General features: G+C 39.2%; 1 protein-coding gene across 1 annotated transcript in view; it reads left to right on the top strand.

Moving 5' to 3' along the window:
* SRGAP2 (SLIT-ROBO Rho GTPase activating protein 2) overlaps positions 1 to 22,959 on the top strand; it is a 32,927-nt gene extending 9,968 nt beyond the window's left edge. The window contains exons 3-21 of the mRNA XM_053454426.1: positions 4,382 to 4,444; positions 4,864 to 5,079; positions 6,680 to 6,808; positions 7,274 to 7,495; positions 8,710 to 8,811; positions 9,208 to 9,405; positions 10,490 to 10,574; positions 11,193 to 11,220; positions 12,173 to 12,203; positions 12,569 to 12,629; positions 12,726 to 12,803; positions 13,339 to 13,473; positions 15,740 to 15,845; positions 16,203 to 16,424; positions 17,375 to 17,454; positions 18,118 to 18,178; positions 21,066 to 21,215; positions 21,645 to 21,963; positions 22,115 to 22,959. Coding sequence (XP_053310401.1) covers positions 4,382 to 4,444; positions 4,864 to 5,079; positions 6,680 to 6,808; positions 7,274 to 7,495; positions 8,710 to 8,811; positions 9,208 to 9,405; positions 10,490 to 10,574; positions 11,193 to 11,220; positions 12,173 to 12,203; positions 12,569 to 12,629; positions 12,726 to 12,803; positions 13,339 to 13,473; positions 15,740 to 15,845; positions 16,203 to 16,424; positions 17,375 to 17,454; positions 18,118 to 18,178; positions 21,066 to 21,215; positions 21,645 to 21,963; positions 22,115 to 22,498 — 2,670 coding nt within the window. The 3' untranslated portion in view covers positions 22,499 to 22,959. The remainder of the gene's footprint in view (positions 1 to 4,381; positions 4,445 to 4,863; positions 5,080 to 6,679; positions 6,809 to 7,273; positions 7,496 to 8,709; positions 8,812 to 9,207; positions 9,406 to 10,489; positions 10,575 to 11,192; positions 11,221 to 12,172; positions 12,204 to 12,568; positions 12,630 to 12,725; positions 12,804 to 13,338; positions 13,474 to 15,739; positions 15,846 to 16,202; positions 16,425 to 17,374; positions 17,455 to 18,117; positions 18,179 to 21,065; positions 21,216 to 21,644; positions 21,964 to 22,114) is intronic.

Below are 22,959 nucleotides of genomic sequence, written 5' to 3'. Positions count from 1 at the left end.
CCCACTATAAAGATAATTAATATATCTCACAAAATATATGTAATAGATAATCGAAAACATTTTTACTAAAGTATTGATCGATACATGAAATATTTGGCAAATATATATTGATAATCCATTTACTAAACACTTTATAAATTAGTGAAAACATTAATCCATTTAAGAAGCTGATACATTACTACATTAAATTAAATTACTGGTAAATCAAATTCTAAATTTAGAAATACATGAAATAATTGGAGAAAATTCAATTCAGTTTATTAAACAAAGTTGATAAATGCTTAAGTACATAAACACATAACGGAAGCAACCTGAAGCCACACACACTAATGTACCCAGACACGCTAAAACGCACATACACACCCTCGCACTAACACACATGCAACTCACTTATTCTGTGAAGACTCTGACTGTCTTCAGTGCAGCTCTCAAACAGTGTAAACTCCTGCGATTTCCTGGTGAGCTGCCACCTGCGGTTTCTGCAATGTTGACACCTGAAATATTGGGTGTATACAAGTTGAGTCGCCTCAAACATTCATTATTTATTTATCCAGTGTCCTCATGCCATGTCCTCCTCCTGGACTCTGCTCTTCATACTTGACTTGAGGTATGAACAACAGTGGCAGACAGGTTAAATGTGCCACCTTATTATTTCCTTTGGAGCTTTAATCATATCAAACCAGGCACTTTTTCCATTTTTAAACTTACCTGTGACGCCTGTGACCTGCCATAATTTGGAATTAAGTAAAATTTGAATATTTTTGGAAGGATTTGGGGACTCTGGGGACAATTTTTTGTTTTACATAAAGTGTTACATCCAACAGAATAGGTTAAACACATGCTATTTTTGTTGTATAAAGGGCAAATACAGTTGGGTTGCAATACAGTAGGTTAGTAATAGAGGTATGTGACAGCCACTTACCACTAAGAAGAAAATTAGTACACAACTTTTATGCCAACGTTGAAAATGAGTAGATTGCTTCTAGGATAGTTGGATCTATTTTTAATTAAACCAGTTGAATTGTACAATACCACACAAAGGCTTGATTTGTGGCCAGCTACTGTAGATGGGACTGCATCTTTAACCTCCGGTCCACCCTGCTCTCGTTACGTATCCTAGGGGTTGGAAAGGGTTAAAGATACAACGTAGCTTGTGGTCTTTTCCCTGCCTTTGTAGTGGGGCCACATTAAAAGGTCCTGTGGGGAGAGAGGCAGTGGAAGGGAACATATTAACAATTAATAGGATTGCAGGCAACTACCCCCTCCTGTGTTAGAAGCCTTTAGAAAAAACAACATCATTAATTAATAACACCAGTCCCCCGAGTTGGCAGAGGGGAGTCCGTCTGAGTTCTGGCTTTCTCCCTTGTCTGGTACTGAACAATAATTTGTGAGGGCCATAACTGCTTGCTTTTGAGGAAGTGGTTCTTCATGGGTTAAATGTATTGGACCTTAAAGGACGTTCTTCCTGTGTAAAGCACTTGCCCAAACTCTTTCTCTGTTATATATTTGTGGGGAACGTGCCTATTTGTTATTTATTTTTTTATTTTCCGTGCATTATTTAATAAAACAATACAAAGTGTTGCAATATAGCCACATATAGATAAACTGATACAGGTCTGTTTGTATATATAAATTAGACATGGATATTGTTATATAGATATAGGTACAGATATTCATAAACCTGTAATATTTTGAATAATTGTTGATATTCACACAGTAAGTGGCTGGCTTGCCAGACCTACAGGGGATCAGGATGTGATCCAGCTAATACAGTGCGTGTTCACCCGCCTGTCCCATGCCCATCTGTTGCCAGACCTCCGGAGGGTATCTCCTCATCCTGCTCTCTCTTAAACCCCCATTACCCAACGAGTCCTTCTCTCCTCACCACACGCCCTCCAAGAATCTTTCCTCCAGTCTCCGTCTGTCACGTCTTCATCTTGCCAGCATCCCTCGTCATCTCTTAGAGCTCTCTTATGTTGCCCATTATGCCAGCTTAACCTTACCATCTGAAGCAAAAAAAATGTGATGGTGACCATGCACAAGCATAGACAGTGAATAAATGCGTTTGACTGCTAATTGTAAGAGACGCTTTGCACACTTAAGATTTCAATTCCACCTCAACGAGTACATAATGTATATAATTGCATTAATAAGTGTAACTTAGTGTAACAGTAATAACACATTTTATTTATTTCTCCCAATTGAAAGAAAAACAAAAGGCCAGTAAACTGAAATGTGCCAATGAACCAGTTTTCAATTCTATTGGGTTTTGTCTATAGAACGCAAGCAGAGTGTTGTGCTACAGTGACCTTAACAGATCTTCGTCTTGCTGCCACATCACATATTTTAAAGGGACATTCAAGCCATCATATGCATTATAATGTATATGAAAGTTTAGTGGTCCCTCAACCGTGTGTGTGTGGTCTCTGTTGCAAATGCTTGTTTTGATTTGACCCCCTACCTAGAGATCTACTTCTGCTATCTCCGCAAACTGTCTCGGTGGGCTGGGGGTGTCCCTTTACCGTGTGTGTGGGGGTGGGTGGGTAATCTAACGAGGGTCCTTTTGAACATGCACGAAAAGCTCTCCAATTGATTTCAATGAGAACGCGTTCCTGGTTGAAGCCGCCAGTCAGTGTGTTTTTCTGCAGCTGCATCTTCTATTAAAGATAAGTGCTTATTCTTTAATCTAGGTTTGAATAATGCATATTAAAGTACTTAGAGTACCATGAATTGTGCAGGGGGGATATATCCTGCACAATACAGGGGACATCAGGGGCTGAAGTGTCATCATTGTGACAGCTTTGCAGTTATGCCACCAATCCTACTGACAAAAAAAAATAAATTAGAGGACCAGTCTTATCTAATGGATGTTAGTCTGTTTTGCATGGTAAATGAGCCTACTGTGACATCCTTTGCTGAAAAAAAACAAGCAATAGTATATAAACCTCTTGCGGATGCTCAGTAGCACTGCCATTGAAGTCCCAGAAGTCTCCTGGAAATCGCTATCACTGGTGCACGCTCTCTTGATGTCTCCCTAACATTTCCACTGATCCGCTATTGAAAATTCATTAACTAGCACCTCAGATTAATTTGCCCTGTAGCTTAAAAAAGGTTTTCTGTGATCAGAATACATAAAAATAAAAAATACAAATATTACATTTTATGTAGCGCATAATTAATTAATTACAGCCCTTTCACACAAATTGTGCATTCTGTTGAGTTGCACTTGGGGAGAAAAATAAATCTTGGGGTCCGTGATGTAAAAAATAAAGCCATATTTAAATTCTTCAGTAACATGCATTTCCTTGTGACTTCCAGCTGTGTTTTTACAGCTGTGCATTAGGGGACAGTATTAATAAATGGCGGAGTATTTGGTGACGCATATAACTAGGACCAGGCTGACAATCACAAGGCGGTCCTCTAAGTCTAGAGGCCGCATGATGACGTAGGAACGCGCTATGTTTTTATGCTTACGTAGAGTGCAGCCGGGCATGCTAGATGGCCCGTCCGAGCCTGCCTATAGAACTAAAGTGGAAGTTTTTAGGTAACATTTTTTTCCAAGAAGGCCTGATCTGGGTCTGTGTTATGCATAGTTCAGCACAACTCTCACTGATTTAAATATGCTTTATGCAGGGCTAACCAAACTACAAATTTACTGGTCCTTCACAATGCATATTAAAGTTACAGGGAAGACTCTGTTGCCTTCCTGCTAACTTGTTAAAAACAAAAAAAAAATCACTACATATACTATATTTATCAGTTAACTTTAGTTTGATTAACAAATTATGACAAGGCGTGTTAGTGTTTAAGGGGGGAAAAATTTTTTTTTTTACATATTAATGGGCGTACGTTGGCAAAACATTATACAGTATACAATTGTCATCAACAAGATGTAAAAACACTACTGTTATAAAAATAAACATCGTTGTCAGCTAATATGTTAGGAATTTTGTTTCTCATTCATGCCCCTTTTTAGTATGTTATTTAAAAAAATGGCTTAAGTACATGATTATTATGTAGATATTCACCATTTTTAAAACACGTTTTGGCTGGTGCGTAGTTATTATTGGGAGCCTTATCATCAAATGGTTTTTATCTTTTGTGTTCTTAAGTGATGAAGTGGATCCATTGTTAATTCATTCATATTAAATGTCACTTTCTATTGATGGCTTTGTCAAATAGTTCAATATCATCAGTGAGGCAAGAGAGTGTGTCACTAAAGCCCAAGAGGAAAAATGGGCGTGAATCCTTTAATGCCTATGGCCAGCATTTTCATCACTGATCTCATTGATTTCCCTTTTCTACTCTGTATGTGTGACGCTACACCTGCATATTGATGGTTTGCTACTTGTGTCAATTAAATGTTTTTTTGCTTCTACAGAGTAAAGAAATCGGCCTGCAGCTTCACGAGGACCTTATGAAAGTGTTAAATGAGCTTTACACAGTAAGTGGCTTTTACTTGTATACTTCTATATCGTCAGAGGTAGAAACATTGAATAAAGAATATCGCACAACTTTAATTCCGTTTGAAGGCCCTGGCCGCCCTGCCCATATGCATGGTAATAACCTCAATATCCTTGTGAACAAGGCACCAGCTTATTGCGCACATCTGCTTTCTTGCGAGTGAATGAAAAAAAATCCCAGCTTTGGCTGTAGATTGATGCTTATTTGATTATATATTTTATTGATTACCTTTGCAGGAGATCACAAACACAATGTTGAGATATAAGAATCATTACAACCACATCATGATTTATTATAATAAATGATTGATTCATTTTAATGGGCAGGCTAATAGTTCATGCTTCTGAGTTAAAATGTAATCAGCCACTGTGGTTTGATCGCTTGTTGTCTTTGCTGTAGGTGATGAAGACTTATCACATGTATAATGCTGACAGCATCAGCGCCCAGAGCAAGCTGAAAGAGGCAGAAAAGCAGGAGGAGAAGCAGATGAGCCGGTCGGTGAAACAAGAGGATCGTCAAACACCTCGTTCCCCTGACACTGCAGCCACTGTTCGATTAGAAGAGAAACACATAAGGCGCAGCTCTGTTAGGAAGATTGAGAAGATGAAGGAGAAGGTGAGACGTGTTTTTTTTTTTTTTTGTTATTTACTTTTAATTTTGGTAAGTCTTTGTTACTCGATTCTGGTACGTATTCTGGCCTACTTGTTAAAGTGGGTCAGTAATGTTTCTCAAGTGTTAACGTTTAGAGTTCTGTACACAAAATAAACCATGTTATGGTGTTTACAGATGAAAATAAACAATATACTTTTCCTTGCTATGTTATCTCTGACCTATTTAGGGTAAGTGAGAAGAATGGAGAGATAGTTTCAGTAGAGGCAAATTGATTAGATAATGATGACCCTGCCACACCGATCTATTTTAAGTTAGTATCTCCAATGCTGATTAAAAAAAAAACACAAGCTATAGTTTTAATAAGATAATTATATTATTATAATAAGATTCGGATAATACTGATGGAATGGTTCAAAGGTAGTGATGGCTTTGAATCATTAAGAGCTTAGTAGTCATATTATAAAGAGTGAATGGGTTCCAAACTTTCTAAATGCAGAGTTATCACCATGGCTGCCAGTGAAATGCCCATTAATATGTCTCCCCATGTAGCACTGTCCCAGAATTTCTGTTTGTGAACACGACCTAGTATCATTAACTGCTGATAACAGCCATCATTACTGGGGAGAAACAGGACTTGCATTGTTTGTGGTCTCTATGCCTTTTAAGCCTTCCTTATTGCTTTCGTCTTTTTTTTCTGCATGATCAAATTCACTTCTTTTCGTTTTTTCTTAATCTTTCCGTTTTCATGTATGCCCTTTCCTCGATCCCTCTTTAATCCTCCCTTTCTGTTTGATCCTATCGCTTTGTCCGCTCTGTATTGTTTCACAGTGACCTGTTCAATTCTTGTAATCTCAAACAGGGTGGATTTCGGAAGGCCTGTCTGTTATTAAATATCATCCATTGCCTCTCTCTTACATAATACATATATATGGAAATATTACAGGGTTTCCTTTCCTTTTTTTTTAATCTGTCTTCAGCATAGATCTTGCAATGTTGCATCATTTGATACACCAGTGGGGAGGGGACAGCATGTGTACAGATGTCATATGTCAGTGCTGGATTGTGGGTAATTGCACAATGTATTCTTGATGAGTATAATGTGTAATCAAATAATGCAACATAAGATGGGGACCACGCTGCAGATTTAGAAACGTACTAGCACGTATATGTGTGCATACAGTATATACATATATAATATTTATATTTCCTGATAATGAATCTGTTGCGTACATATGCGTGTCTTTATTATTTATGTTACAATCCTGAGATATGAGCTATACCATGAGCTCCGTGTTAAAAATAATTTACTACCGACTATAAGCTGTTCCATCTGTATAAGGCATAGGTGTTAAAATAAGTGATAAGTGTTAAATATAATTTACATAGGTAAGCGTCTCTGAAATAAGAAAGGGAGAGCTAATACCAGAGGAACAATAAATCCGGTATATTTAAGGGAAAGATGTTTATAGCCAAGATTCAGACGTTTTAAAGATGGTGGCTTGGAAAGTCTTAATATTAAGCAATACTTGCCAATTAACAATTGTAAAAGATTTGTCTTTTGTAACACTTTATGTTCTAATACCTCCTTTTTATCATCCCCTAGCGTCAGGCAAAATACACAGAGAACAAAGTCAAGGCTATCAAGGCCAGGAATGAGTATGTGCTGGCACTGGAAGCCACCAACGCGTCGGTCTTCAAATACTATATCCACGACTTATCAGACCTCATTGATGTAAGTGCCTCTGGTATCTGTGAAAACAAACCATAATTCTTAGGTGTAGGTTACTGTTGATTTCTATATATGTGTACCGAGTATGTTATGTATGGAGGCACCCATAATATATCCTTTTCTTGGTCCTTTGGGTTATACATACCCTAGGTTGATAAACCCTGGTCTCCATGTCTACGGGAGTAGAGGGACTGATATCAGTGGTCAGTGAGGCAAAGATCTTGGTGGTGACCATCAGGGATTGTGGCCTAGGTAAAATGCTGTCCCTAGGGGATGCAGGTCCCAGGGCGACTTAACTCTTGAAAGCTTCACACTACCACTGGTGCCACTCAATGCACAAAAAGCAGTTTTTAGTGAGTGGTCGCGGGTGGGTGGAACCTTTTGGAAGGGACTTTCGAAATCTGATTATTGTTATGGTGCACCACATGTTCCTTTTTTATGTTTACATGTTCTGGGTGTTTTCCACAGTGCTGTGACTTGGGTTACCACTCCAGTCTTCATCGTGCTCTACGCACCTTCCTCTCTGCCGAGTTTAATCTGCAGCACTCCAAACAGGAGGGACTAGAAACTTTAGAGAATGCCACGGAAAATCTAGATGCCTCAGCAGACAAGCAGCGCCTAATGGAGTCCTCCAATACTGTCTTCTGCCCTCCTGTGAGGTTCGAGTTCCAACCACACATGGGTGATACGGTCAGTCATATATGAATAATTAATGCTTGTTACATCACATGCTTGCATGAAAGACAAATCTGTATTGTCATTTGTAGGCCAAAATTATATTTAAATTTATGGGGGGAAAAAACAAACCTTTATTTAAACAAAATGTAAGCTGTCAAGTGTGTTTCTTTATAGTAATGGTGTGTTGTGATACAGTTTAATGTAGCAATTTTGTGTCTGGTTTACGATTTGTAAAGCAGAAATGAGAAATGCCATCTATCTTTCTTCATGGACTATACAATGTCATCCCAATATGTTAAACTTTTCTGTGTTACCTCTTCTTTTGACTGTATGATCACATGTACTATGTTTTGCGTGTGCGTGTGTATGTACGCCAGTATGTGTCTTGTGTATCTGACTCTTTGATCTACACTGCATTTTGATTTTGAAGGGTGATCTCATCAGCTATTCTTTACCAGCACATGTACGCGTTTCATTTGTTGTGGGATGTATAACTGTGTAACCGATTCCCTTTTGTGGGGTTATACATCCCGCATACTGCAGGGCAGCACATGTGTCTGGGAAAAAATGACCCACGTGTGGTCACCTTACTCACAATATCTTTTAGAGCAATGTCCTCCAATACGTGAGAAACACAAATATATGATTTAATGAAATATTTTCATTTGTTATCCGTTGCTTTGGTGTTAAGCAGAACCTTAACTTAACAATAATTTGTAATTAGTCAAACACCACAAAATGTTAGGCTGTTAATGGTTGGGATGCTTTACCAATAATAATGTTAGTAAAATTTGGATGCAAAAACACCTGACCAATACATTAATGTTTCCTTTATAAGTTTTGAAGATATTTGTTAGGTCTGCTAAGAATGTTTATTATCAGAATATAAAATACTAACAAGTAAGCTGCTAATGCTAGTATTTATCAGATCATGGACTCTATTGCCATGTTTATTCAAACACATTACTGTTTACTGTGCAAATACATTTAAATGTATAATGCATATACTTCATTATATATATAATTATTTAAAAAATAAATACTATATTGCCTTTGAATCAGAAAGAAAACAGTTTTGAACAGATTTTGGTTTGTCATCATTGTGGTGCTTTAATATATCTTAAATCGATTAAAACAAAACAAATTATATGAATATTAGACATTTGCTATTATATTGTGAGCCCCGAGGTGGTTCCCTAACCTCATTATCTCTCTGTATCCCGTAGATGTCTCAGCTCTGTGCTCAGCAGCCTCTGCAGGGGGAGCTGGCTCAAAGGTGTCAGCAGCTGCAGTGCCGTCTGTCCACTCTGCAGATAGAGAATGAGGAGGTACGAAGCCCGCATGCTGTGCTCATGGCATTCATTCCATTTTCCATTTTCACTCTGCTCTCATGTTCTGACTGCACAGTAGCCATGTCTCTCAATTGCCCCGATTCTTCCCAATTTAATGCCTCTCGCTCTTGCTTTTGCCCTCGCTGCGCCTTCCCTCTTACTCGTTTTAGATGAAGGATTTCTTGTTGTGTTTATTTTTCTCTTCATTCAGTAGTTCTCCAATTTGTCTCCCTTCATTGTTTTTAATTATGTTACTTTGTATCCATGCCTCTCTTTTTTATTTTGGTCTTCCACTGTAATTCTGTTTTCTGTTTTACATTATTAATTTTCCTTTTCTACATGTTGTTAATCTGGTCATCCGCACTTTAACCCATATTTATTCCCATCTTTTAGGTTAAAAAGACCATGGAAGCCACGCTGCAGACTATACAGGACATGGTGACCGTAGAGGACTTTGATGTATCAGACTGCTTTCAATATAGCAACTCCATGGAATCTGTAAAGTCCACAGTATCGGAGACCTACATGAGCAAACCCAGCATTGCCAAGCGCCGTGCCAACCAGCAGGAGACCGAACAGTTCTATTTCACAGTGAGTTAAGGATTAACTACAGTCTGGAATGGTAGCCTTTTCTTTGTAGCCATAAAATAGTTATCTTAAAATGTCATATGTAATATTCAAAGGGATGCAAAAAGTTATTCTGCAAAACTAATCTTCAAACTGAAAGACATGGACACTTCTCTAGATATTTGATATGTTATCAATGGTCACCGCCTGCCAAAGGAACACTGATGGTATCTGTGCCAAGTAGCTTTGGCCACACATGAGTAGCACCATATATTATTGGCTTTTTATGTAGGGAACAACCAAATAATAACTGTACATGGCTATGGGAAAAAAAACAAATATTTACCTGCACTCTTATCATATATTGTAAGTAGCAAACATTTTTTTTTAAATAACATAGTTCACAATGGCCATACAGATGAGCCATTTGAAGAAGACTGAAGTCATTATTCAACACAAGTGACCTAATAGTTTTATGTTGCTTAAAATGTTAATATGCTGAACAAGTTACTGTTTTAAGAGGCGTTCCAAGACACACAGACATTGATGGAAAGGTTATGTCATCTGAACAATTGGCAATTTACCAATTCTAATGGTATATCACGCAGAGCACCTTATAGCAACATTGAATTAAATGTATTATATAATGGTCTGACTCCACATAGGTAGACTGAGGTATGAAAGGAAGACAGAATAAAAGTGCTGGCTGATATCCATCATGTCTTTATTTTCCTTGAACAATAAAAGCAATAATCTGCTGAATATGATGGAAATGTTAAGAACTTGCACCCTCTGTATAGACTTTCAGATGGACTTCTGTACCTCTGAGCACGACTCATTCTTGCTTTACTGAGAAGCTGCTATTTCTTGAAACCACTATACATCTCAGGATGTCCTATCAATATGGCTTCTTCTCCATTTAACGCACAATGTTTCTGACATGATAAATGACAAATTGTAATAGATGGCCGCAAGAAACATCCCTTCAATTATATTAAAGCACAGAAATTAATTAGAATTTTCTAGGTCAGGTATAATAGCTATGTGTTCTGGGAATAACGCTGGGCTTTTGCTGATTAAACAATTTCCCTTTTTTTATTCTCTGCAGAAGATGAAGGAATTCCTGGAGGGGCGAAATCTGATTACCAAACTGAAAGCCAAGCATGACATGCTGCAGAAGAGCCTGGGAGAGTGTGAGTTTGGGAGCAGGGGGTGGAGAAAAGTCATTTCTCATCTGCTGCCAGGGACAAGGTTTGAAGGAGGTGATCTTTGTAGGACACCTTGACAAGGTCAATAATTATCTCAAATGAGAATCATCTGTAGTGGATTCAATCAGGGTTGGTTAACAAAAGGCTTTGTGTTGGACATATGATCATGCACCATTGACTTCCACAAGCCTGGTGTTCCATATACTGATACTTTTACAATCTCGTTTATATAGATTTTAAGCTCACAAGAGCAGAGCTCTCTCTCCCTTTGTACCAGTTGGTGGTGGTTTGTGATTTTTTTTTTTTTTATGCATAGGAATATGACTGAATGAGTAATCTACTTTGTGTCTGTGCTTGGAAAAACGTTATAGATAAAAAATGCTGATTCTGGCATGAGCACATTGTTGATATTGTGTTCACTGAATTGTTTTGTTATTGGCTTGGTATAGTGCCACTGAATCTTCTGGTACGCTATAAACATGCAATGTATATTAGTAATAAAAATTCTCGTAGACCATAGCTTTTCCAGAGTACCGCCCCAAGTGTTTATGAAGCAAATTTATTTCCTTTGTTATTTATGTAGCTTTATGGTTCTTTTTACAGGTCAGCGGACAGATTGTTCTCTTGCCAGGTAAGCGACAGAACTGCAACAATTTTTCACCTAAATTAGAAGTTGTTGTTCTGGATGATTACAATTCTAAAAATCATTACACAGGGTTGCTATAATTTTCGTTATGGTGTGTAGCAAGCAGTCATAATCTTGCCTAGGCTGACTAAGCCTAGGGCGGCAGTTCCATGGGAAACAAAAAAAAAACCAAAAAACGAGAGAACTAAAACATAGGTTTGGGGTCCGCAGCCTCTGCTGTGTCAGCAGATCGTTCTACATTGGGTGACCTACACCCATTTATGTGGCAGAGGGGTGTCTGTTGTGCAATCAGGCTCTCCAACATGCTGCTTCTCCTTGGACTTGTGGGAAGATCAGAGATCTACTTTGTAACTGGCTCATGCACACTGTGGAGTACTGTGGCCAGCCTTCATATTCTGGCCCTCAATATGGTAGACGGTTGTTATGGAGGTAAGTGGTAGGTAGGGGAACTGCCCCCAAGAAATGTCTCTGGTAGTAGGTTATTTCTAGCTTAAATTGACCTGTTGCTATACTGTTACCCTTTGCACATAGCCAGTTGGACATCGGTGTCCCCTTAATAGTTTACTGGTTCATCCTTATCCTGAGGCCTAAGCATGTGTACCTGGGCAGAAGAAAAGACCTTAAAGAGGAACTGTTACAATCCCACATTTTAGTATAATATTTTCATTTATTGTAAACTACTAGAAGTTTGTTCTTTTACGCTTGGCAATCAGTGTTTACCTCCCACTGAGCTTTATGTCTCATTGACTAATCAATTTCATGTCCTGAACTGATCTCCCTTATTCTCTACCACCATTACAAACGTTGCCTGAACCAATCCACAACAATCAACAAATTATTGATAGGAGAGAGACCACAGTGGGACTAATTATTATCAGCATATAATATGCGTGTGCCTTTAGTGTACTCTCTAATGATTTTTTTTCCCCCTCTCTAGTGGTCGTAGAATGTCCACCCTACGGAAACAGGTAAGCGTTTCAAGTCTGTAAGCCCAAATATCTGATACGTGTGTTATGTTTTATCTAATGCTATAGACAGTGGGTGGAGTTGACCTTCTAGTGACTTTAGCGTGATTTATATCAGGAATTAATATAGTTTTTTTTCAATCATCTTTGCTTGTCTTCAAAAATTAGCTGTATGTTTTTTGGGTCCATAACCACAGTGGCAACTGCAAATTAACATATGTGGTGGTGTTGGAGGCCATTGTCAGTCATTTTCCTTGAAAACATAGGCCCATTTTTAATTAACAGTATCCCTTTAAATATGGAGGGATTGGTTGAAAAAGAAACATCTGGTCAGACATATTGTAATGATTTTTTTTATTGTGTTGCAGGATTCAAAGCAACCTATCCCACTTATGGTAGAAAGCTGCATACGATTTCTCAGCCGTCATGGTATCTACTGATCCCTCAGTTGAGATGTTGCTGTACCTCAACAACTGCTTCATTCTATATAGAAGCTAACCTATCCTTTCTCTATCCATTCTTCAGGTCTCCAGCATGAGGGGATATTTCGAGTGTCTGGTTCTCAGGTGGAAGTGAATGATATAAAGAATGCTTTTGAACGAGGTATGCTATATTCATCAAAATGGAAATTTTCAGGGAAAAATGTGTTTAGGCGGCAAATTGGATAACTTTTTTTAGAAGCCAGGTCCTGCTCCATAACTGCTCTTGCAGGATGTTCTTGGGGATGAGTTAATCATTCAGATGGTGGCTCAAATAAGCAATGTGGCGTCAATGGGATTAAGCCTAAGCTTTATACTGTTGGTTTCACAATGTAGTTGGATACAAATTAGACAAGTTTTCTTTAAAGGGGGCTAACAGTCTAAACTCAAGCACATTTTAAAGAAAGGCAGAAAATGTCTCATCAACTGTAAGGTCCTGGTGTAAAACAGTAGGCATGTAGGCTATGATGTATGTCTGTATGTCAGAGATTGATATTTGCAGATGTTTGGGTGTGTGTAATATCTTTTTATGAAGTACATAGTAGGAGAAGGGGTTATATACCAACATTAGGGGAATTCTCAGCTCAATGGACATTGAATGGATAAAGGTTGCCTTTAGTCACTGTGTTTTCATGTTATGTTTTTGTTTTTTTTTACAGGGGAAGACCCACTAGAGGAAGATCAGAATGATCATGATTTGGACTCTGTTGCTGGGGTCCTCAAACTCTATTTTAGGGGGCTCACAACTCCACTCTTTCCAAAGGAAATCTTCCATGACCTCCTAAGCTGTGTCTGTAAGAAACTGAGTGTGACATATAACATGAATTAATATACATTTTATAGTAATGCAGTGTATTTAAATGGAAATTCTGGTTATAATAGCGATGTGGCAGACTGGCAGTAAGTATTTCACTTTGATGGAGAGATGTCTGGCCAAAATATATCTCCTGCGTGGCGTTTAGCTGGGGGATGGGCAAAGGAGAAAATGCACATGAGATTCTGCAGAATTCTCCTGAGCATTTGTAAAAGCAACAAATGGAAAAGGACCACATGGCTATCATAAGCTTTATGGTGCGTGAAGGGTTAAATCAAATTCTGGTGCGGTTTGGTCTTTGAACAAATCATGCCAAATGATGACTAAGCTACCAAAGAAGCAAGCTTGTCTTCTAGCAATAGTTGCTGCCCTTTTGAAGTGGTTAAGTATCATCATCATCATTCCTTGGGACAATCCATTTTGCAATGGGTGTAGTTAACCTTTTCAGTGCTTGCACATGTTGAATTCAGTGCCATAAATAACCTTTGGCTTGACAAATATTCTTTTCTAAAGGGGAATTTTCACTACTCAGCAAGTCTACTTTAGCTCTTTGCAATTATGCCTGTCGCTCAAGGAGTCCTCAATTTAGCTTTGATACTTCAAAGGCAGTGATTTTTTTTTTGGCTAAGTTTTGTGTTCTTCTGCATGTCATCACGGGACAGTTACTCATATATAACGCCAAAACCTGCAATAATATAACATCCACTCATGTTGTGAACCTGTTTGGGTTGTGAGTGCAGAATATCATCATATCAGACAAGAAGACAAATTGTAGATTTATTATATTTATTATAAGTTGTCCTTTAAGCTCATTTTGATAAAAAAGAGAAGTGCCTGGATTATGTTTGGTATCCAGACTGTTATTACTCTAATACATACAAGTAAATAAAAACAGACCTAAGGTGGTGGTTATTTTTTTTATTAGATTATTTATACAGAGTCACAGTCCTCCATACTGACGTAATTTGTGTGGTTTCTTGTCAGTCCTCTGGGGATTAAAGACACATTCCTCCTGTATAGAACGGAGTGTTCTGGTCTGTTTTTCATTAAAATACAGTATACTGCTAATTTATAATTATGCTTTGTGTGCGGGGGCCACCAACGCTAATTCACTGTGCGGACAGTTATTTGTGTCCCGGTCTACTAGGGATATGGATACTGGGTGTAGCAGGGCGTTTGCATCATTATTGCTTTTTCTGTGCAGCTGGCCCATACACCATTTACTTTCCCTCTGGAGTATTTATATCATTATGCTATTACGCTTGGTTATACTTTTATACCTCCTATTACCATTCTGAACATTTTTTCCAAACCAAGTACACCTTGTACCACCATATCTATAAATAAATACCTCTACTGATGTCGTTCCATACATTTGAAATGAAACAGATATTGTACTTCCAGGCCATCAGAAGAACTAAAAGGTGTGCCTATAGCATGGGTTGAGCATTGTTCTGTCCAAATTATACTCTGGAACAAGGGGTGTTGAATTCCAGACATTAACCAGGACTTCAGGATATCGAAGCTTGGCCATGGAGTTAAATCAGTTTTAGACATTTTATTGACCACTTGTGCACCTTCAAGAATATGCAAATGTCCTATTTATTATTTATGTCTGCATTTACACCATTGTCTGTTTCAAAAACCCAGTATAGGGACATATTTTATGTCCCTGTCTTTACAAGGGAAAAGGAGAGATGGATTGTAGAACCCGCATCCACAATCTTTGGGAACCATAGATTACTGTAAATTTATACTTGTACACACCTTGAGATCTTCATGTCATTGACTTATCTATGTATCCTGAAGGGCCAACCCTAGTGAGCTTCCCCAGAAAGGTTGGGCCTGCATAGTTAAGTCATTAAGATTCCTTGCATGTCTTGCTGATTGAACTAATGCATTATGCAAAGCAAGCACAGTCATTCTTGCAGAAAATACTCACTGTGGTTGGCCTTTTATAAGTAATGTAGTAAGACCCTATAGTTGTTTGTGAGATACATGGAATGTATGGTTCTCTGTACATTTACATTGGGTGACTTAAGAAAATCCTCTGACTTTGAGAACCACTAGGAAACCACTAGGAAATGCTTTGATGTAGATTACTTCTACATATTTCTTGCCATAGAAGACTTTCTGTAATTCATTCCATAAATAACTTGCTGTGATAGAATAATTTGTTTTATAAGGAAAATATACACTTCAACCCATACTTTGATATGATATCCATAGTATTTTCTATATTGCAGCAATGGAGAATATGCAAGAACGTGCTTCCCACATCCGCAGGGTCCTGCTCTGCCTTCCTTCTCCCACTCTGGTTCTTATGAGATACCTCTTTGCCTTCCTTAATCAGTGAGTGTTCCACGTGGTGACTGAGCACAGGACTCTGACTGTTCAGCATGTGGCTTCCTGGCTTTCAACTCTTACCTTTTGGTCAAACCATGTGGCATTTTACCATTATAAGATATTATCTGTGTCTGCATCTTTGTTCTAGGTCCACCCTTGTTTCGTCATGAATGATTAAATCTTCACTATCCCTGTCACTTTGCTCTTCTATTATTTTCTCTGTTGCTTCATTTTGCCTAGGTCTTTTCTAGGTCCACCCTTGTTTCATCATAAATTATCATATCTCCACTATCCCTGTCACTTTGCATACCCTGGCTCAACTGTTTGATAACTCAGTTTCTTTTATATCTTCATTTCACACAGCCTCTCTCAGTTTAGTGATGATAACATGATGGACCCCTACAACCTGGCCATCTGCTTTGGTCCCACCCTGATGTGCGTACCTGACAATCAAGACCAGGTTTCCTGCCAGTCACACGTCAACGAGCTGATCAAGACAATTATCATGCAGCATGAAAGCATCTTTCCTGGGGCACGTGAACTGGAAGGACCTACCTATGTGCCAGGAACAATAAGTGAAGACTGGTACTAAGATTCAATAATTTAGTAGTCAAAAATGCAGTGGTTAAACTTTAATGACCAAGCTCTACAACCCATACAGCAGTACTGACCATTTGTTGGCCAACCTAACTTTTCTGCTTAGTAGCCTTCAGTGGTTACCCATTTCACAATTGTGTAAGATATTTTGAATCTGTCACCATATGTATCAGACAGCGTTCCATAGAAGCTGGAGGATGCTGTTTCTCTAATTAAATCCATTAAAAACAAAATCTTCAGAAGACACTGTATCAATCACTTGAATGGATATTTGCAGACAAACTCATACTGCACAATATGGCTTTTGATTCTAATGGTTTTGCATTATTTGAGGGACACTGTCCTTTTGGTAATACCTCAGTCCTTTTTCCCTAAGGATGGTCAAAATGGCCGTATTCAATCCCAAATGTCTGACAACGCTTTGGGTCAAATATCAAGTGTTTCTGTGGAATTCTGTTTTTACACCTCCGTTCCATATTATTGTTGTGTCCTTTCAGATAAGTGGCTTTCTCTCTGATGTCTCACATCTGATCTATTTTATTTAGAATTCTTAGTATTCCTAATCTCAGATACTGTCTACCTGCATCTTTTAGCCTTTTTGGAGTTTTTACCCTTGTCACATCTTAGTTTGTTGACCCCAATGCAACCATACCTCAGGGTTTTCGGGACAGCTTTGTCCTTGGGAAGTGACAAGCAGAGTTCTGTTCTCACTTGCATACGCTTGTGGTTTCTGCATCATCACTGAAGGAAGCAAAAGGCTTTGATATTATGATATCTTAGCACTCTGCTTCACTCAATGTTGCAGAGACCAAAAAGGACCAACAGCAGCACTGTAGGACCCAGTAAAGGTGCCTCCTTTTCCCTGCCCAGTCACCATTGTATTTTTGCATTTTGTCTGAGTCCCAAACTTTACCTGTCTCGTCTGTCTTCCTCTGCAGTGAGAGTTCTCATAGTGAACCAATCTCAGTAGAAGACTCGGCACTGGATATCACAGCCGAGACACACAGCTCAGAAGATGGTAAGAATTTATTTGCGTAATTACTGTATGTCTCTCCTCTTTAGATCTGATTTCTCAGACAATCATTAACCCTATTAGGCTATTTTATGCTACAGGAAGAGAGCAATTTGATATTTTTGCTATGTTAGTGTATGCACACAGATTGTACTTTTTTTTTTTTTTTTCAAGACACGTAAGGTTTTATTTATTTTTAAACACACTCATATATTCAATTTTTTATGAAAAAAATGGTAGTAAAAACATTTATTCAGTTTTACAGGTATATAAATTATACACCGCTAGTATAACTTTCATTTTTTTTTAAGTTTTCTAAGTTTTTTTTTTTTTTTTTTTTTTTAAATGTATTTTAACCCCTACCTAAATCTAACCCTATCTATCTAATTCTCCACTAGCTAAACCCCACCACACTAACTACACAATATACATTGTGTAGTTCAACTTCCACTTCCCTAATCTATTAGAAAAGCTAGAGCAATTATACTAAAATAATAGCTGGATACAAGGTGAATTAATACAGCATTTTTGTGTGTTCCCAGCATTGTCTTCCTCTGTGTAGGATATTTTGTATAGCTGGTATTCTTATAACTCACTCCAAAAAATCAAGTTTCTGTCGTCTGGCCTTTCCATCACCACCGTAATTTATTCTTCTGTCTTCGCATTCAGGGTGTCATCCCAACAGCACAGGAAGTGGATACGGCAGCAGACGGATTACTGCAACTGGAAGGTATATCCATTGAGGAGTGTTGGGGTGGGATCTGATCTCAAAAAGTGCATAGAAAAATGTTGTTGAAATTAAAGAACCTTACACATTGTAGTACAACTGGACACAGCTTGTTAAAGTTCCAGATGGCCACTGGTCACATCCTGGCAGGCAGCACTGCAGGTATTTTGCACAATGCTTTATTTCCTAGTAGCATAGTTCAAGATTGAACTGAAGTCTGAAAGACTTGAAGCCAGGTCCTTCACAGAGAAAATGGTGCTGGTGGTGGATCTGTTTTAATATAAAATAATATGACTGTTCCTCTAGTAGCAGAAATCACTAGCAATTTCCTAGCGTTTGCCACTTGTGGTCTTTACTTCATCATCAAGTACTGCAATGCGCAATCCTTTGATAGGGTGGCTACATCAATGATAAAATATTTCCAATTAGTTATAGTAATCTACATTTATGGTGACGATGCTTCAGGTGATGTCCGCCCTGGCCTCTTACACAAGCTCGTAAATTTAGGCTATGCATTTGGAGGTGTTATCATGCAGGGTTTTTTTTTTGTTTGTTTACCATTTGCTTCATTGCACTAAAGCAAAAGCATCAATGAGTTGTAAGTGGGTGAAAATAGGCATTTTGCTGCCTCTCTGACCTCACAACGCATATTAATCATACATTAACCCCAAAATGCATTGTTTTCAATGGGTTTAGGGACCGCCCATTGTCCTTAAGGGGTTAAACAAGTGCTGACATATATGTGATATATATATGTTGGCTGAACAAGGTTTTATCTGTATTTTTATGTAGTTTTATTTTTTCCTTTGATGACAGAATCTGAACAAATTTGCCAATTCACCACTAAGGGTCACTAGAGTAAACTATTACGGTTATTTTACTAGGCCCTCAGCATTGCTAGCCTAATACCATTTGATTTTGGTCGTATTCTTTTCCTTAATGAAGGTCATTGTTTTTATTATCCCTGCTCACAAAGAAGCCTATTACCGTATTTGCTCGATTATAAGACAAAGTTATAAGACAAATGCTCTGAAAAATACCCCTCGTCTTATAATCGAGGTTGTCTTATAAACAGACCTAAAATAAAGGTCTGACTATGAGACTGAGATCCGGATCCCCCGTAGCGCTGCAGGGGACCTGGATCCTCCTGTCTGGTAACCTCACCTGCTGCCGGCACTTCCACCGGGGCTTCTATCACCGAGCGCCGGCGAAAGCGTGGGCAGCAGCGGAGGTTGTCTACGCGCATCGCGCATACCTTCCCCGGCTGCCAGAGAGGAGAATTCCCTGCAGCGCTGCGAAGAACTCTGTTCTCTGGCAGCCGGCAACCGTCTGCGCGATGGACGCAGACAACCCCCGCTGCCGCCAGGGCTTCTATGCCACCCGCTGTCCACACTAGACACCAGAGGCAGAAGCACTGGTAAGTCCGGGGGGGGTTACATGGGGGGGCAAAAGGCTTTTCTGGAGGCAGAGTGCCCCATGATATGCCTTTTAACCCCCTTTATGCCACTCTGCCTCCAGAAATGCCTTTTAACACCATATATGCCTTTCTGCCTCCAAAAATACCTTTTTAACCCCCTATGTGCCACTCTGCCTACAGAAATGCCTTTTTAACCTCATATATGCCTCTCTGCCTCCAAAAATGCCTTTTTAACCCCCTGTATGCCACTCTGCCTCCAGAAATGCCTTTTAACCCCATATATGCCTCTCTGCCGCCAAAAATGCCTTTTTAACCCCTATATGCCACCCTGCCTCCAGAAATTCCTTTTTAACCCCTATATGCCACTCTGCCTCCAGATATGCCCTTTTAACCCCCTATGCCACTCTGCCTCCCTGATATGCCCTTTTAACCCCCTATATGCCACTCTGCCCCATGATATGCCTTTTAACCCCTATATGCCACTCTGCCTCCAGAAAAGCCATATACCCCCCTATATGCCACTCTGTCCAATGATATGCCTTTTAACAACCTATATGCCAGAGTTTTCCTGTAACAATCTATCATTTTGACAGATAAGGTTACATCGTTTAACATTACGTGCGACCTGCTATGCCTATAACTACTGCATAGTGAGCAGATACCACATCATCTTCTACACCAGTACCATATTCCCAATGGTTTAGAGACTTGTGCTGCCATGTTGAACCCAAACTCTGCTCTCAGTGTGATTGGTGAATTATTAAAACACTTGCCCAAGGTTTCCGGCGTAACATTTTCCACATAACCAGTGTCTTCCAAAGCTTATGAATGAGCAGGTGTTTAGCCTCAAAGCTGTCCTCTATAGAAACATTGTGTGAGCAATACAAAAATGAGTCATCTACAGCCCTTAAAACTCATGTTTTCATTGTATGCTGGATTACAGCCTCTTTGACTATGCATTTGGTTACTAATTTTAACCCTTAAGTTTATAAATACAATTATTTCTTGAACATGGTTTAAAGACTAGTTTCAGCTTTCAGCTAGGTATCATCCAAGGCAATTTGTCTGCTTGTTTAATGTATTGCTTTAATAAAGCAAATATGTCCATGACTAAAAAATACAGTACATTTGATTACCGTGTTTATCTTGCGATGCTGGATCTACAGGGATTGGTATTGCAGAGATGCCATTAATCATGGTTCATTGCCATAATGGCTGCTGTGGCCCAGTAGTCATCCTTTAGGTGAGTGGATCACCTTAGCAGTTTATATTCTGTTCACTTTAGTTTCCCAGAATGATCAGTGGCTGCATTGTATGTGCCACTGTCTAAGGCTGAGGTTAGGCATCTAGACCTTGGCTTTTATATACTTTAATGCAGTACGGCACAGTGAAGTTCTTTCTTGGTACGTGTTACATGTTACCACCTGCAGGGTGCAATTTACATTATGGTAACCATTTTTATTTCTCTTGCAGTGAAGACCCTCCCAGCGAGAGATCTAGCCCCCGATCTGAGCCAGAGCAAAATACAGAGTCATTACAAGAGGAGAAGATCATGGCTAGAGCTAGCCTCAGCTGCCCCACTGGGAGTCATGTAGCAGATATTTACCTTGCTAATATTAACAAGTAAGTTTACATCTCTGGCCCCATCTGGTCCTTAATTTTGCATTTATCAAACATCAAATTAGTGAAACCACAGCCATATTACATCTGCATATTAATATATGTATATGTGTCTGTGTGTATACACTAGAATATGTTCCTGACATTAAAATTACGTACGCTTTTTCCCTTCTTTCTTTTTCTCTCTGCTTTTCCATTCTCTTTGTCTCTTTTCTTTATTTCTAAAGCTACCCATTTCTCTCTACCTCTTCCTCTTTTTTTTCCTTTCCTTTCCTCAGATGGCAGCACTGAGCACTTCTCCCTTAAATACCCTTGTCCCAAACCTGGTTTAGTGTTTTGGGGTTTTTTTTCTTTTGTTTTGTTTTTTATACTCATTGTGTCTTCTTATGGTGGATCTTAAATGTTACAAACTCAACTCTCCCCTTTTGCTAGACAAAGGAAGAGGCCTGAGTCTGGTAGCATCCGGAGAACTTTTCGCCAGAGTGATAGTGTCTCAAGTTCTGACACCTCGGAACCAGCATCTCCAGGTGGAGCAGTACGACCAGCATCTCAGCCAACCATGAGCCAAAGCTTCTCCAGGGAGGCTCCAGACCGCTGCTCTATCAGTGGCCATGGCACAGTCAGCAGCATAAGCAGGCACTCGTCTCTTAAGAACAGAGTGGATAGTCCCCAAATACGTAAAGCAATGATTGCAGGAAGGTCAAAGAGCTTCAATAATCATCGTCCATTGGACCCAGAGGTCATTGCTCAGGTGACTAAACTTTCTTTAGTGTCAAGTATCGTTATAATGTGTGTACAAAATACCAATATATTTATCAGTATTTTGGGATTGGAGAAATTTGACAACGCATGTGAACGAGCATTTGATTATTATCTTAATAACACGTCTCTTATCCATACAGGATATTGAAGCCACCATGAACTCTGCCCTTAATGAGCTTCGGGAGTTAGAGCGCCAAAGCAGTGCAAAACATGCCCCTGATGTGGTACTTGACACCCTGGAGCCCCTCAAGACCTCTCCAGTGGCTGCCCCCAATTCTGAGCCTTCCAGTCCCCTTCATGCTCAATCCTTGAGGGATGTGGAACCTGGCTTCCAGCGCAGCTCGAGCTCTGCAAGTGACATCTCCTGTCCTTTCCGTACCGCCAAATCTGTGCGCCTGCCACCATCGAGGCCCCCAGCCACACGCCCTAAGCCTACTATGTTCACTAAATCTGGACCCCAAAACTCCGGAGCAGCTGGGTCTACATCTGGTCAGCAGCCTCCTGACAAGTCATGTCCTGTGTGATAGACTGCGATAGGGGTCATCACTGTGAATTAAATGTTACAGTCAGTGTGTACATAGTGACTAAAGTGTTCAGGGGAGTTGGGGGGGGCGATGGATTTAAAGGCCTGCCTATAAATGGACAGCTACACTGGGAACAAACTGAAAATGACCTTCTCATGTAGGATCAAATTGAGCCAATGATGGGCATGATCAACCCCAAAAGAGACAAGGTGATCTACTGACAGTGACATGGTTAATGAATTCCAGGGTCAGTCATCTGCAGTGGCTTATCAACCTGCATTGAAAATATTGCTGAAAGTCTGAATATATTCCTGTGGAACTCACCGTACTGTTGCCTTTGTTTTAGTTTAGTTCTAATTTATTCATGCATCTTTCCTGTCTGACAGATAGTTATCTGATTAGGTGATAATTTCAGATTATAAAGTAGGTCAAATAAATAAAATATCCAAATATTTCTACGA

Source organism: Spea bombifrons, chromosome 2, assembly GCF_027358695.1.
Source record: "Spea bombifrons isolate aSpeBom1 chromosome 2, aSpeBom1.2.pri, whole genome shotgun sequence".
Classification (NCBI taxonomy): Eukaryota; Metazoa; Chordata; class Amphibia; order Anura; family Pelobatidae; genus Spea; species Spea bombifrons.
The sequence above is the reverse complement of the archived record's forward strand: the minus strand, read 5'-3'. Positions and strand labels throughout refer to the sequence as shown.